Genomic DNA, 18,828 nt, shown 5'->3' on the forward strand with positions numbered 1-18,828 from the left:
AGCTAGTGAGATTGGACATCAACCACATGGCAAATGCTAAAATTTTTTTATATACGGTATTTCTTTGTATAACAGTTTTACCTAATGACATATTAAGGTAGTGATGGGAGAAACAAAGCTTTTCAAAGCTTCGAATTAGTTGAACCAATTGCTTCGCAAAATGATTCACTGTTTCATAGCATTCAAAACACCACACGCTGGCGACGCCTGCTGATCAAAACATTGTAAATGAACAAAAAATTGCATAAAAACAGCTTTTACAAACCCATTGCAAATTATTTATTGAAAGTATAATCTATCAGATGCAATTAACTAATCATCTAATACCGTTAAATATTAAGGGCCCTATTTTAACGATCTAAACGCAAAGTGTAAAGCACACGGTGCGCACGGTCCAAATCCACTTTTGCTATTTTGACGACGGAAAAACGGTCCATGTGCCGGGGCGCGTTTTTGAAATGGGTTGTCCCTATTCTCTTAATAACGTTCAATAAACCAATCAGAGTGCATCTCCCATTCCCTTTAAGAGCGAGATGCCGAATCCATGCCGGAATGCTATTTACATGCCGGAATTTGTTGGCGATGAGTCAGTTAATATATATGTGTGTGTATTGGCACGATTGTTCAATTAATTAGCCAATTTCGTTCATCATTATAAGCAGTAATAGGCTGAACTGAAAATAGGTAGCCTAATTCTAATACACGCAATGACTATTCATCATTACATTTTTATATTTATGTAGCCTACACAATAATATTCTTTTACGCTGTAATCCTTTTGTTTTTAATATTTGGCATGTTTGTGTGATGCGCATCCCTGTGTGTAATAAGCAAAGTCAACGCACACTGTGGACGCACCCAGAGGCGCAGTTTCTACCAACAAAAAAATATTGCGCCATTGACTTTAGACCAGGTTTGAGTTGGTCTATGGCGCAGTCTATGTTTTCAGCTCCTTAAAATAGCAATGCGCCGGCAATGCGCCTGAACACACCTCTTTTTTAGACCAGCAAAACTGGCGCAAATGCATTTACTAATTTAAGGACGTGGCGCTGAACGGGAAAACGCGAACCGTGCCGGACGCAAACTAGCAAACACACTTGCGCTGCGCCGAGTGTATTATAGGGCCCTAAGTGTCTGTATAATATGTATTCTTTTATAAATCTTCAGGGCTTGTTTTGTTTGTTCAATGGACGGGTCAGCTAAACAGACTATTATTCCTTTAAATTATACAAATTCCTCATTAAGGTGTCTAAAAATGTGTAAAACTCATCAGAGATCAGGTAATAAACACTTTCAGACACTTAATACTCAGTGAATTCACATGATTCATGGGTTCTCAGAGATCGCCCCCAGTGGTGAACCACTGAAATTTCGAAATGTTTAGAAACGGTTATGATGTAACGAAGCCTCGTTTACTGAAATCACATGATTGTTTGAAACATGTTCTGAACCAATGATTCGAAACAAAAGATTCATAAAGCTTCATGAAGCAGTGTTTCAAAAGCGCCCATCACTATATTAAGGGGCTTTCGCACCGAATAGTTCTGTCCACTAGGATAGTTCCCCGAGAACTAATTTCTTTACCTGGTTGCATTTGCACCGGGAATAGGAACTGTGAAGTGGCCGACAGCTGCGTCTTTTGCAAGTGCTAAAAACCAGTGGATGGAGGATGCCGTGATCGGAGCTGTGTTTGAACTAAAATTGTTCCTAGTTCCTGTGGTGCGAACACACCAAAATCCGGGGGCTTCAGCCAATAGTTCTAGGAACTAGGGCTGGGCGATATATCGCATGCGATTGTCACGTGCATTTCGTCAGTAAAGCCGGTTCCCTGATTACCGCTAAATCGCCACCACCTGCTTTCAAATGGAGCGGCATTTAATAGACAGAGCCGTAGATCACTGACAAGCTTCATTATCGAAGGCGATTCATCTGCGATATGAACGCGATATTGCGTAGCTGTCAGTGATCTACGGCTCTGTCTATTAAATGCCGCTCCATTTGAAAGCAGGTGGTGGCGATTTAGCGGTAATCAGGGAACCGGCTTTACTGACGAAATGCACGTGACAATCACATGCGATATATCGCATGGAACTATGAAAAGGTTCCTCTGGTGTGAAAGCCCCTTTAGTCAGGCTGTTAAACAAATCGTAAACTAATGAACTGAACACTGCGCTTCTCAGCGTGTCAAAATAAAAGTCACTACAACAAGCACAGCTTACGTCACTTCATAGTTCCTACTTCCGGTGCGAATGCAACCAGGAAAATGGCCCTAGAGGAACTATTAGTTCTCGGGGAACTACCCTGGTGGCTAGTTCCTAGAACTAAGTTCCTAGAACAACCCGGTGTGAAAGCCCCTATAAGCAGATGCTCAAACGTGCTGCGTAACGTGAGAATGAACCTCATTGGTTCTCGCAGGTCAAGCAAACATGCTCGAGCTTTAACACAACTGATGTGTGAGCTGATGAGTGTTTATGTAAATAAAAGTCTAAATTCAATCTGTTCATCATATAAAGTGATCGAGTCGCTTCAGAAAATTTGGACTAAACTGCTCAATTCATATGGATTAATTTTAGAATGTCTTTATAAACTTTTTGAAGCGTAAAAGTGGCAGTTGCGTAGTTGACAGAAATTGCTCAGATTTCATTAAAAATATCTTAATTTGTGTACTGAAGATGAATAAAAGTCTTATAGGTTTGGAATAACATGAGGGTGAGTAAATGATGACAGAATTTTTATTTTTGGGTGAACTATCCCTTTATCATTAAGGACATTAAGGTTTATTAGGCTGCTGTCACTTTAAGAGCTAATGCACAGATCCAATACACTGATACACATCTGTTTTCTTTCTCAACTGTTTATGTTCAGTTAAAGGATTAGTCCACTTTCAAATAAACTTTTCCTGATAATTTACTCACCCCCATGTCATCCAAGATGTTCATGTCTTTCTTTCTTCAGTCGAAATGAAATGAAGGTTTTTGATTAAAAACATTCCAGGATTATTCTCCTTATAGTGGACTTCACTGGCCTCCAAACGGTTTCAGTGCAGCTTCAAAGGGCTTTAAATAATACCAGACGAGGAATAAGGGTCTAATCTAGCGAAACAATCTGTCATTTTCTAAAAAAATACAACTGTATATGCTTTATAAACACACATGATTGTCTTGCACATGCTTCCGCTTTCCGTATTCCTCAAAAAGCTTACGCTGTATGTCCTACACCTTCCCTTTTCAACTTACGGAACGAATGCAGCACCAGTTCCATTTTTTTCCGTAAGTTGGTTAGGGAAGGTGTAGGACATACAGCGTAAGCTTTTTGAGGAATACGGAAAGCGGAAGCATGTGCAAGACAATCATGTGTGTTTATAAAAGTGAATAGTAAATTATCAGGAAAACTTTATTTGAAAGTGGACTAATCCATTAAGACATAACTTACTGTTTACAAGGATATGTACCAATACAGGCATTTCCAAGCGCAAGAAGACGTATGGAGTCAAATTAATGCCTTAAAATTTTGCACAAAAATAAAGTTTTGCAAAACAAAAAAATGAATTGAGCAATAAAAAAATGTTTTGCAAACAAAAATAAAGAATTCCAAAAGAAAAATAAAGTATTGAGCGGAAAAAAAAAGTTTTGCAAACAAAAATAATAAATTGCAAAATATAAAAATATAATCAATTACAAAAATCAATGACAGCTGTAATCCTATTTTATCTTTGCCACATATTTTTCATGCTCAAACCTACTAAATCATTTGCAACGCTCATTTTATTCTGCGTTTCAGTCAAGCGTGCGTTCACGATTTTCCTTTGCGCTGCACTTTTCTGCGCAGTTCTCTTTATGGCACTGGTTTGACGTGGGGGTGGAGTCAAGAAATGGGGGCACGCCCCCGCGAAACACGTCATCGGCAGGAGACGCAGATCGCAAAAACCCAGAAATACATTTTTATAAGCTGTCGACCCCAAAAACCGAATGTTTAAGGACACAAAACGTTCCCCTCCAATGCATTTCTTATAGTAATATGATCCGTTGCGCTCTGTCTCACTACCTGTATCCACTTTTGTGTCCTTAAACATTCGTTTTTTTGGGGTCGACAGCTTATAAAAACTTATTACAAAAAACAGAACAATGCCTAAAAGCTGCTGTGTGACAAGGTGTACAACTAACAAGCTAAAAAACCCAGAAATAAGTCAGAAAAGACAAGAAGGCAGCTTCACGCAATACAAAGTCAATGGAGACGGTTGGATTGTTCTCCATGCTTGATCTGTTCTGATGCGATCTGCGTCTCCTGCCGATGACGTGTTTCGCGGGGGCGTGCCCCCGTTTCTTGACTCCACCCCCACGTCAAACCAGTGCAATAAAGAGAACTGCACAGAAAAGTGCAGCGCAAAGGAAAATCGTGAGCGCACGCTTGACTGAAACGCAGAATAAAATGAGCGTTGCAAATGATTTAGAAGGTTTGAGCATGAAAAATATGTGGCAAAGATAAAATAGGATTACAGCTGTCATTGATTTTTGTAATTGATTATATTTTTATTTTTGCACTACGTTATTTTATTTTGCAATTTATTATTTTTGTTTGCAAAACTTTTTTTTCCCGCTCAATACTTTATTTTTCTTTTGCAATTCTTTATTTTTGTTTTCAAAACATTATTTTTCATTGCTCAATTAATTTTTTTGTTTTGCAAAACTTTATTTTTGTGCAAAACTTTAAGGCATTAATTTGACTCCATAGAAGAGAGTTCAGATTTCTAGGTGTTTGTGCACAGAAAACCTCCCATGCAGCGAGCAACAAATCGAGTTCCCTTTTGCATCTTCTTGCGCTTGAATATTTTAATTGGCAAGGCTTAAACTTTCATGACGATGCAGCACTGGCCCTTCCACTGTCCCGAGTGTCGTTCATGTTCTCACAACATTGCATTGCTAGAATTCGCAAAAATATTACTGGCCAACTGGAGACAACACGGATTTTGGCGCTTGGCGAGTGTTAATTTTAGGCCCTGTACGTCACACATAGGCTCCTGAAACTTTGCCGGAAAGTCCCTGATTCACTCAGTGTGTACGTGACCTCTGACACTGGACGCTCTGTTGTGGCTGATACTGACGCTGTGCATTTATAACATGATGTCTTTGGTTCTTTTATGTGGAAAAATTCATAATTGATTCACAGGATCATATTGCAGTAACAGCTGCTAAAGTGAGTGACTCATAAACCATTTCTCTTGCTTTCTGTGCTCCGTCACTCCCTTTTGCCTCCTTTATCTCATTTCTCTCCTCTAATCTTCAGTGTTTGCTTTGGAACACAAACAAGACAAACTGGGTTAGTGTCGTGTTTGTCTTCTCTCTGCCTTTAACAAGCTGAGTGATCAAACACACACAAACACACACACATCTCTCTCCTCCTCACAGATAATGAGCTCATTATCATTACATTCATGAAAAATGGCCCTATTAAAGACAGGAGCGGAGCTCAGGGTGGTCCTTCAACACTACAACTCCATTACGCTGATTTTAATCTCTGTCTTTTCTAAACAAATCATATCTCAGATAGGCTGCGTGTTTTCTTTTGAGCTGCGTTCAGCTGAAGAACCAAACAGACACTGATGGGTTTGTTTTTAGCTGTAAATTAAGAGCTTTTTAATAAGCTTCACTGCTGTAACGTTACATGTTTCTGGAGGCAGAATTTATTTGATAAAACACATGAATTGTGTCATCAATGTACATTGAAAAAAAAAAAAAAGAAAAGAAAAGATTTTTCAAACTTTTAAATAAAACAAAGATCGCTGTGAGTGTGTTTAGTAAGAAAATACTAATTCAGTCTTTCCATTTCAAAATAATGTTTAATTCAACATGTTACTTACTGTCTCTTTGTTGATAATTATAAAGTTTATTAGCATTTCTGAGTGAAAATAATTTTGACACCAATTTTTTTCAGTGTATTAAAGTAAAAATACAATGTCCATAAAATGGTTGCTAGGGTGGTCTAGGTCATTGCTAGGTGGCTGCAATGGTGTTCTGGATGGTTGCAAAGGTTTTGCTAGGGATTTGTTCTGGTTGGTTGCTAAGGTGTTACTAGGGTGTTCTGGGTGGTTGCTAGGTGGCTACCAAGGGTTTCTGGATGGTTGCTAATGTGTTACGAGGGTGTTCTGGGTGGTTGCTGGGGTGGGCTGGTTGGTTGCTAAGGTGTTGCTAGGGTGGTGTTCTTTTTCGTTGCTAGGGTGTTCTGGGTGGTTGCTAGGTGGCTGCCAGGGTGTTCTGGATGGTTGCCAAGGTGTTGCTAGGGTGTCATACTGGTTGGTTGCTAAGGTGTTGCTAGGGTGTTCTGGGTGGTTGCTAGTTGGCTGCAGGGCTGTTCTAATTGGTTGCTAAGGTGTTGCTAGGGTGTTGTTCTGGTTGGTTGCTAAGGTGTTGCTAGGGTGCTCTAGGTAGTAGCTAGGTGGCTGCTGCAGTGTTCTGATTGGTTGCTAAGGTGTTTTTCTGGTTGGTTGCTAAGGTGTTGCTTGGGTGTTGTTCTGGTTGGTTGCTAAGCTGTTGCTTGGGTGTTGTTCTGGTTGGTTGCTAAGCTGTTGCTTTGGTGTTGTTCTGGTTGGTTGCTAAGGTGTTGTTTGGGTGTTGTTCTGGTTGGTTGCTAAGCTGTTGCTAGGGTGTGCTGGTTGGTTGCGAAGTGGCTGCAGGGGTGTTCTGGTTTGTTGCTAGGTGGCTGTAAGGCTGGTCTGGTTGGTTGCTAGGGTGTTGTTCTGGTTGGTTGCTAAGGTGTTGCTATGGTATTCTGGGTGATTGCTAGGTGGCTGCAGGGGTGTTCCGGCTGGTTGCTAAGGTGTTGCTATGGTGTTCTGGGTGGTTGCAAGGTGGCTGCTGGGGTGTTCTGGTTGGTTGCCAAGGTGTTACTAGGGAGCTGTTCTGGTTGGTTGCCAAGGAGTTGTTGGGGTATTCTGGGTGGTTGCTAGGTGGCGGAACGGGTGTTCTGGTTGGTTGCTAAGGTGTTGCTAGGGTGTTTTGGGTAGTTGTTAGCTGGCTGCTGTGGTGTTCTGATTGGTTGCTAAGGTGTTGTTCTGGTTAGTTACTAAGGTGTTGCTTGGGTGTTGTTTTGGTTGGTTGCTAAGCTGTTGCTAGGGTGTTCTGGTTGGTTGCTAGGTGGCTGCTTACTGGTTCCAGTCAAAAGTCTTTTCAATATGGTTTAGGTCCCTCTTTTAATGTGAGATTTTTTTCACATAATCACATCACTATCTTTGATGTAAGTAATAGTATAAGTGATACATAACTCAGCAAACCATGCATAAAACCTGATTAAAGTTCTTGTTCTTGTATTTGCGCAGATCATCATCCTCCTTGTTACTTTCCGTGTGCTGATAAATTGGGTTTGAGGATGTGAAAAAACACAGATATGCATCATTTAGGGAAGGGGTTAAAACACAAAAGACAAAAATAAAACCTCATCTGTATTTGATGAGAAAATCACTCATGTATATGTGTGTGTGTGTGTGTGTGTGTGTGTGTGTGTGTGTGTGTGCGCATTTATTTTTATTTATTTAAATGTGTTTTGATTTATTTATTCTGAATATACATAAATATAATATTACAAACCTCTGAATTTGTATATATATGACCTGAACATGTGCCTGACATCATGAGATTCATCCTATAGTAAGATTTGATTGAACCGCATCAGCATTTGCTTGTTTCCGGGTTCATGTACACTTATAGCGCTGTGGTTTGATGCTCACGTTTGATTAATTAAATAATGACTCTGCATCGAGCTGTGACGGACCTTCATACGTACTTTCATGGCTTTGCCATTCATGAGCTGCAGGGCTGAAACCATTAACTTGAAACGCACCATAAATTCAAAAGCCACGGGCGTCACGATTATAGAAACCCAGCTAAATATCCTCTTTGTTCCACCTTTGATGACAGTAATTTGCTTTTCAGTCTTTGTTTTTTTTATATCGTTGCTGGTTGAACTTATCACTGGTTATAATAACCAGTGTAAACGTCTCTAAATACGCTTGCTGCAGAGGCGTGATAAATCTCCGACAGAGGAGCGCTTAACTCTAATTAATAACAAACTACAAGCGAAACGTGCCACAGAGTTGGCGTGCACCATCCTGAATATGGCCCATTTATTGCCGTGCTCGACGAGGAGGGTTCGGCCTTGGGAGTTTTTACATTAGTACCAATAACAGTCTGTGATTGGACTTAAGTGTGCGCACAAGGCATTACTTTAAAATCACGCGGGTGTTGAAAGCATTCTTCAGTAGTGCGAGCCCAAGTGGTAAAGTCTCTAAGGATCGGCCCCGAGTCCGAGAGCCGGCCAAGGACAACCGGGCCCCGTCCAAAGGGGGTGGGTGGGGGCTCGCCGTTGGGTTTTCACGAGGCGATGATGCCCCGTCGCCTGTGGTCTGCAGCCAGTGCGGCCGTACGTAACCAGAGCCAAGGTGGAGCGAGAGGAAGGGAGGAAACTCAGAGCGAAACCATGAAAAATGTCGAGTATGAAAATGTCTCCCTTGGTTTATGGCTGTGCAGACGGGCGTCCAAAAGAAACACATCTTTAAATTTAACTTTAGATGCCTCTTAGACTTTTTTTCTCTCTCTCTCTCTTTCTCTTTTCCTCACCCTCTCCCAACTGGCTGGCAAACCAGTTTTTGGTTTGTGGAAAAGCAAAGCCAAGTTGCCTGGAAACTGCGAGCATGTTAGAAAATCGCTCGATAATGCGCCTTTTTTGAAATGTGGCGACAGCTCCTGTGTACCCAGATCAGTTTTCAGGGCTGTGAACATGTGCTCAGTGCAGTGCAACACTCAAGTCTTTAACGCTTAAATGCAGGAAATGTTTAAATGCAAAAAATCAACAAACTTTTTTAACAATTAACAGACCAATGAGAAGGTTAAGGCATAATGACGGGCAGTTTATTAGTCTGAAATCAAGACCTAATTACTTTCTTAATAAATGTTCCTGATCTAAAAATTGGCATTTTAGCATAATTGAGTTTTTTTTTGTGTGTGTTTGTGTATTTTATTTTAAGTGTGAGTGTGTGTGTGTGTGTGTGTGTGTGTAATATATATATATATATATATATATATATATATATATATATATATATATATATATATATATATATATATATATATAAAATGTATATATGTATGTATGCAGAAACACACACTTAAAATGTGAATTGCATATATTCATACTTTCATTCCATATTCTTAAATTTTATTCCATATATTTATACTTTCATTCCATATTCTTAAATTTTATTCCATATATTCATACTTTAATTTCATATTTTCAAATTTAATTCCATATATTCACTTTCATTCCATATTTTTAAATTTCATTATATTCATACTTTAATTTCATATTTTCAAATTTAATTCCATGTATTTGCTTTCATTCCATATTTTTAAATTTCATTATAAATATTCATACTTTCATTCCATATTTTCAAATTTCATTCCATATATTCAGACTTTTATTCCATTCCGATTTCCATTCCATATACTCAAACTTCGTATTATGAACACAATCCTTTCCTGAACACACACACACATAGACTTCTGTGTGTGTGTATATATATATATATATATATATATATATATATATATATATATATATATATATATATATATATATATATATATATATATATATATATATATATGCACATAATTTTCTTCATAATCTTTCTTTTTTTTTTTTTTTAATTGCACTGCATCTGAAATGAGGACGTGTGAGCTATTGGATAATATTAACTAAAAATAGCATTATTTAATCATTAAGTAGTTTGTTTTCTTGTTTAATATCCAGATTTTCTCTGAAAAGTGTCACAATATAGACTTAAAGTGGGGCTTTCTTTGAATGCCAACTTAGAAATTTTAAGTTCAAAACATAACTTAACTCGAAAAGCAGAGTATATTATATAATATTCTATAAAATTAATGAAATTAAGCACCTAAAATGCTCATAATTCTACTCCTAATTCAATAAACACAACAAAAACCCTTCATGGCACTGGCACAGGCGTTGATGAATGTATTCAGCGGTGTTGTTCCACTGAAACAGACTGCGATGGTTATTGAATCATTGTGAAGTGTTGTTAAATTACAAGCAAAACCTTTTTTTTACTCAGTAGGTGGAAGCTGTTGCTCAGAGCAGTGTCATTTGTGAGAGGAGAGCGTTGCTTTACCTCATAAACCAGACAGAGAGCGCAGGACAGCGGTCTAATGTTTCGCCAGCTCCACCAAACCAAAGAAAACACACTTAATGCCACCTCAGTGCAACTTGTGGAGGATTACACTATATATATATATATATATATATATAATCCTCCACAATTTGTACAATAATAATCATTACCTAATTGTTTTTCTCAGTTCTTCCTCGAAGGTGTGTGAGTGTATATATAACTTCCTGTTATAAAAATTGTATATACAATATTCAAGTATATATATACGGTAGAGCAACATGTCATGCCTTGCAGGACCGCGGTGTAACATATTTAAACAAATATATTAACATATAAATGGTTATTTTTTACTTTCAGCTACTGAAAGAAGTAAACTAACTATATGTAATCTGCATATACTTAATCTAACTATACACTGACATTGACTGCAACATAAACAGCTATTAATATTTCATCATTTCTTTGTATTACAGCCTTGCACATATGTTTTATGTAATATATTACTTTTTATAATGAGAAAGTAATGTTTCCTGATTCTTTCTGATATTCTAAAAAACTTTGACCAATCAAAGTACTGTATGTTTTTTCATAAACTCAGATTCATGTCAAGTAATCCTCTAGAACATCTCCTGTAATTTATTTCATGTTGAAGGCATGTTGAAATCATGTGTGTGAGTTCTAGTAGCATCACACTAGAGCATTACGCTGCTGATCCACATGAGCAAAACCAAAATCATTCACTGTTGGAAATTGCTAAATTATCTGATGGAGTGACTTGCATTACAGCAGATTATCAGTGTCAGTTTATCATCGAGTCAGTCGCTCTCAGTCATTCTGCAAAAACACACATCGCCTTCATTTATTTGAAGCAGCTACTTTGTCGTCTTGTGCTGCCGAGGTCAGAGGGACGTTCGACTGGCTCTTTAAACAGTGAAGAAATGGCTGACTTTAAATCCTGGGCCAGATGGGATTTCTCCTAGTGATCATAAAAGCTCTGAAGACAGTTCACAAATCAAGAGCTGCAGTATTATGTTAAGCCTTTGCACTGTTATTGTTATTGCATGTTTGCGCATACAAACGTAATTCACAAGTTCGTGAAGGAGAGTTTGAGATTGACACCGCGGCTCGGACAGACAATTTATGCGCACATTATGAGGCCGGCGATGGTGTGGCTCGCTGATATATATAAAAAAAAAAGAAGTTTTCCACGGAAAGTGATTAAGCCGCAACCGTGAATGCACCGTCTGTATCCGTGACTGATATAGTGCCTATAAAACGATCATGTGACCTCACATTAGGTCAGGGGAAAACGCTTGTGTTTTAGGTGTAAAAGAGAGCGTGAAGTAGACCGGCTGCAGGTAGCGAGGCTGAGCGGGAATAAGTGGAATTCAATATGTGAGCTTAAGTGGAAAAACCGGAGATCTCCAGAGGTCATTCCTCTTTCCGGAATGAAAGAAAGTAGTGCTTCAGGTGGTCTTCGGTGAAATCATTCATGTTCCCTCCACTGAACTCAACTTTACTGAGATCTTCATGTCAAAGATGCCCTCTGAATGAAAAAACATCCGTTCTGAAGTCAAATCAATGACTTTATTAAGTCAATATTTTGGATTTTGCATAAGATGCTTTTTGTTTTAAATCACATGATATTATGTGTGATTGTGTTATTTTTGTCATTCTAATGATTGTTGAAAAGTCTGAGACCTCATTGAAAATATGGGATCTTTTTCATATTAACCTGGAAGTTTTAGAATAATCAGTTTCACTCTTGCATTAGGTTATATATATCTACATGTTTTTATTTATGTATGTGTATATATATACTACCATTCAAAAAGTTTAGGGTTGTAAAATCTTTTGTGATCAAATTTGATCAAAATTTATTATTTATTTGATCAAAAATTGAGTAACAGTGTTTTATAGTGAAATATTATTACTATGTGAATATATTCTGAAATATAATTTATTCCTGTGATGTTAAAGCTGAAGTCTTCAGTGTCAAACAATAAAATGTTTAGAATGTTACAATTTAGAATGTTACAAAAGATTCTATTTCAAATTATTTTAAATAGAATCTTTTGTAACATTCTAAATGTCTTTACTGTTTCTCTCTCTCTCTCTCTCTCTCTCTCTCTATATATATATATATATATATACACACACACTCACAACTATTGTTTAAAATTACTGTATTGCTTGCTTAAAATGAACCCAAAATGAACACTTTTAAATGTTTAATAAATGAACATTTATTATCAAGTTTAATAAATAATAATCAAACAATAAACATTTATTAAATTGCTTATTAATAAATGTTCACTTTTTGATTATTATTGTTTCCTCTAGTAATTATGTGTCTGATTTTTAATTTCCAACCTATTTTAGCTTCATTTTAATCCAGACATACAGTCATTTTTAAACAATAGTTGAGTAAATAAAACTGCACAGCACGCTGGTCAAACATTTAACCCAACTGCTGGGTTTGTTTATTTTTAACCCAACATTTTTTTTTTTTTAGAGTGTACACACACACACACACACACACACACATATATGCGCATATGTGTGTGTACATGTATGGACAGAAACTCTTCGCAGTCCTCACATTTTCATAGTTGCGATACACACATGATCACATGATCACACCCACACTACTGGCTTCATTCACAGCTGCCTGTGATTTTGCTGTCTTCTTGGGACAGATGAAATGTTGGGATGTTCCAGATTTATGAAGGTCTTTTAAATCCTAATTATTCTCACAGACACTAATGCTCTTAGCAGGCCTGTTTTTGGTTATAGACTCAAACACTTCTTTGTGACGGTCTAATACGACGCAGCGCTCACAAAAAAACTCTTATATAAATATGAATGCAGTAGCTGCAGTTATCAGTTTATGAACTGAACTCATTAAACTACATAAACTCTCTGTTATCGCAAACTCATGTAAACGGCCTGTCTCTTTATCAAAGGCCTTGAGGTTCAACAAACCAGACCAGAGTGTCTAGAGAAACTCTTTTTCGCAATACTTGAATGTATAATAACTCATCTGAAGATGTAAAATACACACTAATAGTAATGTCACAAGGCTCTAATATCTCTGGATGGATTATTGTCTAAATCCTCGAATAGTTTTACACTGACATTATGCAGTGCACCTCATTACATGGCATGTGAAGTGTAGCTTAGACAGCCAGAGTCCATAAATGGAGTAGTTTTTGATGCGCAGATCTGAAGCTACATTCATAAAACATACTCATCCGCTCCGTTGCTGATATCTGGAGCCAGCGAATGTATACAAACTATAAATCCAGGCTCTTTGCTCTCTGTTTATTGTTGGACGCCAAATTTCACCCAGCTCGCATTTTTCAGGGCGAAAAGCCTTGGCAGAATTACATTAACCTGACTCAAAAAGGCCAAAAGACGAACATTTCACCATCCATCACAGACTTATGATGTGAATGTTTCACAAACCAAGGGGAAAAACTGTAAAATGAGATGCTGCAAATCTGGATTATACTGTAAAAAGTGAAACAAAGAGCTGTTTCTACCTGATTTAACCCATAAATGAATGTAGGATGACTCTAAGCAACATTAAAAAATTATTTTGATTTCAATAAAAAAAGTTAATTTAGATGTTACCATTTTTTTTTCAGTGTATAGGCAATTTAATTACATGCAGTTAAATCTAAACTAAAACAATAATGAAACAAATAGGTAAAAGGTATAAGAAAAAATGAAATGATTGTAACTTGCCACACTCTTCCTTCTTTTTCTCTATTTTTTTGTGATACTTGTTTTAGAATATCTAAACTATGTTGCAACAACTAACTATTGCATATATATATATATATATATATATATATATATATATATATATATATATATATATATATATATATATATATATATATATATATATATATGCAATAGTTAGTTGTTGCAACATACAAAACCTGCTAGAGAGAAAAAAAAGCTTGTGACAACTTGCCCCAATCTTCCTCCTGTATCTTGTTTTTGTCATAATAAGGTTTAAAAATGATGTATACTTTCACAATAATGGTTGTTTGATGTGTTGTCTGATCTAATCTCTCCTGCAAAATTGTGAAAATGTCTCGGTTATAATCTAGTAAATTATGCAATATTGTCATATAGCCGACAATAAGCTATTAGTGAGAAATGTGTCGCAACACATATCATGTTTATGTGCATAAAATATGTCCTACAGTGAAAATAGGAATCATAATAACAATGTTGGCAATGATTAGCCTATTATTATTATTATGCTATATTTAATAATCATTCCGAACATTAACATAAAAAGTGGCGAAATCCCAAATGAATTCGCTTTTTAATTGTTTATTTATTAAATGAATCGGTGTAATTTCTGCGTTTTGGATGATGACTTTCATAAATACACCACTTGGAATATTAGTAACAAACGTTTATTTACATTTTCAGTGCAAATACTTACAGACGAAATATAATACAATCAAGTCTTAATTCATGAACATTCAATTCCCAAATCGTCATAAAGAAGGGCGAGTGGTTCGGTTCAGGCAGAGCGATGCTTTCCTCTCTCAGGGATCACGAAGGGTCTGTTTCACAATGGAAGACATGAAACGATGGCTCAAGTAGGCCTGTCTGTGTGTGTTTGTGCTCTATTGCGTGTCTCTGTCCCGTGTGTTTGAGGTGTTCACACCAGATGACTCGGTTCCGTTGACTCACAGCAGCAGTTGTGTGGCTGAGCTCGGTTCTGTCGTGGAGTTTGTGCTGGATGTGTCCTGCGTGCTGGGAATAATCACACTGGCTTTGCTGAGGTCAGAAATGTCCACGTCGCTTTTGTCCTCCGCTCCGTCTTCGAATTCGGACTCGCTCGGTTCGCTTTCGCATTCGGAGTCGTCGCGTTCTTTCTGCTCGGTCTCGGTCGCGGATTTATCCGGCTGTTCTTTCTCTTTGTCCTTCTGCGCCTGCGCTTCTTTGGAATGCCGCCATTTCATCCGCCGGTTCTGGAACCAAACTTTGACCTAAAACAAGGTTATAAACGTTATTATGCTAGAATATTTTATGTATGCATTTATTTATTATTATATAATTTAATTATACACTCTAAAAAAAACAATGTTTTGGTCAAATATATATTTTTTTAATCACAATGGTTGGGTTTGTCCATTTTTGACCCAAACATTGGTTGAAACAACCCAGCAATTTTTTATGTAGCCTATTTGTTTATTATTGTTAGAAAAATGCTGGGTTGTTTCAGACAAACCCAACCATTGGTTAATTTTTAAAATACAATTTTTAAACGCAATGGTTGAGTTTGTCCATATTTGACCAAAACGTATAAACACAGTATATATTCATATATTATTTTGTTTTGTTTTGTTTTACAGTGTAGCCTATTTAGGCAATTATCTACTGTTTTGATTTTTTATTTTATATTTTTTGTGATGATCAGCGTGTTAAAAACAACTCAAGTTGGGTTGAAAATGGACTAAGCCAGCGATTGAGTTGTTTTAACCCAGCGGTTGGGTTAAATGTTTCCCGAACATGCTGGGCAGTTTTATTTAACTCAACTATTGTTTAAAAAATGACTATATGTCACCTAAAATAGGTGGGAAATTAAAAAATCAGACACATAATTAGTAGAGACAACAATAATAATCAAAAGGTGAACATTTATTAATAATCAATTTAATAAATCGTTATTGTTTCATTATAATTCATTAAAAATAAATGTTAATTTCCAGCATACTTTGGGTTCACTACAAGCAAGCAATACTGTAATTTTTAAACAATAGTTGAGTTAAATAAAACTACCTAGCAGGTTGGGTCAAACATTTAACCCAACCGCCGGGTTAAATAAACCCACTCGCTGGGTTTGTCCACTTTTAACGCATGCACAAATTAAAAATCGAAATGTTTTTATTGGACTGGCGACAATTTTACCTTTTCACTGAAGCAGGGCAGAGATTCAGTTTCCAAACTTTACTGGAAAGTTTTGAAACTCTTATCACATTTCTCAGGCTGTTAGTCGTGTCATTTCCGATATAAAACAAGACAGAAACTCTTACCCAATGCCCTAAATTAGGATGTTATGAAATGAAACGATTGCACCCCTCCTTTATTTGCAATAATTCGTTATAATTGACTTTCATTTCTCTAGAAACGCTTGTGTCGCAATGCTGCAGTTTTTCCACGAGCACTCCAGATAAATCAGCTTTTTTTTTGTTTTTATTATGCACTTGAATTGCATGAATAATCACCTGTGCATCGGTGAGTCCCAGCATGGCAGCCAGTTGTTTTCTATCCGGTTTCGTGACGTACTTTTGGATTTCGAAACGCTTCTCGAGGCCTTTCCGCTGGAGGTTGGAGAACACGGCTCTGGACCAGGACCTTTTCCTCTTGTACGTCTGTGGCATTGTGTCTTTGGAAAGCACTGCATACGGCCCTGTTTGAGTCAAACAACACACGCCATTAGAACACGAGGGGATTCCAACGCAATTTAGACAACAAATGCAAACATGCAATGACTTTGCGAGTGCGTGTTATTGAATCATCTGTACATATAAATATATATGCATGTGCGAAATAATCACATGCATTCAGATTAAAGCTTCATCCATGCAGGTTCTCGTCTTTAGGGCTCAACTGGGATGTCTACACTACCTGGGAAGGTGTCTTGAAACTGATGTTGCCCTGATTGTCTGCTTATTGAACCCATCATGGAGGAGGTTTCGCTCATGGTCGGGTCTATGGACGCGAAGTACGGGCTGGCAGACACATGGACTGCTGACTGCCGATTCGGACTAACAATCGATGTGAGATCTGTTACAGAACGACAAAAACCAAACAATTCAACTAGTTCCAGTTGAGCAGGGACATTAAATTGCGTAAATATAGGCTATTGGGGTGGACGCGTCCAAACAAGACTATTCTAAATTAATCTGATCGTTTTGTCATCATAAGTGAGGTGTGATGTGATACATGAAGAGTGGTTCACTGTCTTACCTCTCAAAGATGGAGATTCTTTAGCCTTCGGCTCGAAGTCTGTGGATAATATCCGATCGATTCCGAACTTGAGGTCTTTACTTGACGGCGGGGGGACGGACTGCGCGTGCATCGCGCCTCTGGACGCAGATGTCAAGTGTATTCCATGCCGGTGATACGCGGACGCGGGGTGCAAGCGCGCGTCCGGAGTGACCGGGGACGGGCGCAGCGGTGATCCGGACGCCCGGGCCCCAATATGGGCCATAAGCGAAGATGACCCGGGGATGTTCTCAGCATCTCCAACGTGCAGAATATCAGCAATGCAGAACGAGGGTTTTTTCATGCTATCCACCCCAAAACCACCCGAACAGTACGCAGTCCAAAGGCTGAAGTTCGACGCGTAGAACGGATTCAATCCCGTCGTGTACATCCTGGCAGGAGAATCCAAAACTTCTTGACAGAGAATCTCGCATGCGACGAGTACTTTAAGGAGTTGCCGTCTCTTGCGTTTCTCCTCAAGTATGAAACTCCAGACAGGAGTCCAAAACGCTCTAAGCAGGAGTTCCGTTATTGATTGGCTCCTTCTGAGCCAATGGAAGTTGACAGAAGAGTCCAACACGCCCCAAAGACGATGAGTTTGACCGAGAGCACTTCCATTACGACTGGTAAAAAAAAAACACGTTTATTAAATGGCTATTGTTCAGATGATAAAACATTAAGCTATTTTAATTGGATATTGCACGTGAAAATGAATTCATGCATATGCAAATAAATGCTTAATTTTTCGATATATTAGCGAACTTTTAGATTCTCATAAAAATGCGTATCAACGTTTAATCTCATGCAAAATGAGTTTTCGCGTGCATATGATACGTGTAATAAACAGTTTTATTTTATAATTTTAGAGACACATTACAGATAAACAATGAGTTTTGCATGCAGTTCCGATCATGTTTTTTAATTTTCAAAAAACAAAATGATATAAAAATGATCCACAATCAAAAGTCTGGTGTGTTCTGGGATCAGGAAACAGGAGTTTCTCGATGCAAGTCATCCTGTTTTTGATGAGCTCTGATTCGGGCTAAATGAGCGGATATTCCTGCTAGATTTAGGCCAAAAATAGAAGATGCTTTAGTATTTTAGGATACAGCAGAGGACCCTCACTTCCTCCGGCTCGGAGAGGTGGAACTTTATAATGACTGTTAGCACTTCCTTTTTTCAATATTTGTGCAACTTTATCTCAACTCGCAAGTCGCGCGGTGACGCAAATCCGTCCTTATGCTTATAATAAACAGAGGAAATCTATTCTCCGCTGAAACGAAAACACAATTAACTTCAGAGGCGATACTTCATACATATGTACACGTTCAGCCCATGACAACTTTATATCACTGTGCCAAAATTAGAGCGCTGTTTACAGTGGAAAAAACAAAAACGGATCAAAATAATAGCATAATTATTACATTTGTGTTATACTTGTATTGCATTGGTATGTTGCTATTTTTATGATCATTAATGAGAGCAGATGAGTTTACCCCATGGTGTTTTTTAGAATATCTCTCTTCCTCTGTGGCGTTCATTAGCCGTGATTCATTACCGGAAAGGTCAATGACCCTGACTGCCTCCTATCACGGTGTTTTCGAATGACTCCATTCCGGTTTAAA

At 37.8% G+C, this 18,828-nt stretch overlaps 1 protein-coding gene and 1 long non-coding RNA gene across 3 annotated transcripts in view; one reads left to right on the forward strand and one right to left on the reverse strand.

Annotated features, from left to right (window-relative positions):
• Positions 1–14,614: 14,614 nt before the first annotated feature.
• hlx1 (H2.0-like homeo box 1 (Drosophila)) lies at positions 14,615–17,719 on the reverse strand. 2 transcript variants are annotated; one of them, XM_067384493.1, is made up of 4 exons: positions 17,186–17,719; positions 16,844–17,002; positions 16,441–16,625; positions 14,615–15,201 (listed from the first exon to the last, which is right to left on the reverse strand). In XM_067384493.1, exons 1-4 carry the CDS (start codon positions 17,592–17,594, stop codon positions 14,899–14,901), a joined length of 1,056 nt encoding a protein of 351 aa, XP_067240594.1. In that variant the 5' UTR covers positions 17,595–17,719; the 3' UTR covers positions 14,615–14,898. The 2 variants fall into 2 exon arrangements, with proteins under 2 accessions (XP_067240594.1, XP_067240595.1); XM_067384494.1 differs by lacking the exon at positions 16,844–17,002 and having other exon boundaries at positions 14,618–15,201.
• LOC137019243 (uncharacterized) overlaps positions 17,699–18,828 on the forward strand; it is a 30,788-nt gene continuing 29,658 nt past the window's right edge. The window contains exon 1 of the long non-coding RNA XR_010894983.1: positions 17,699–17,829. This is a non-coding gene — a long non-coding RNA (uncharacterized lncRNA). The remainder of the gene's footprint in view (positions 17,830–18,828) is intronic.

The sequence above is a fragment of the Chanodichthys erythropterus genome, chromosome 4, assembly GCF_024489055.1.
Source record: "Chanodichthys erythropterus isolate Z2021 chromosome 4, ASM2448905v1, whole genome shotgun sequence".
Classification (NCBI taxonomy): domain Eukaryota; kingdom Metazoa; phylum Chordata; class Actinopteri; order Cypriniformes; family Xenocyprididae; genus Chanodichthys; species Chanodichthys erythropterus.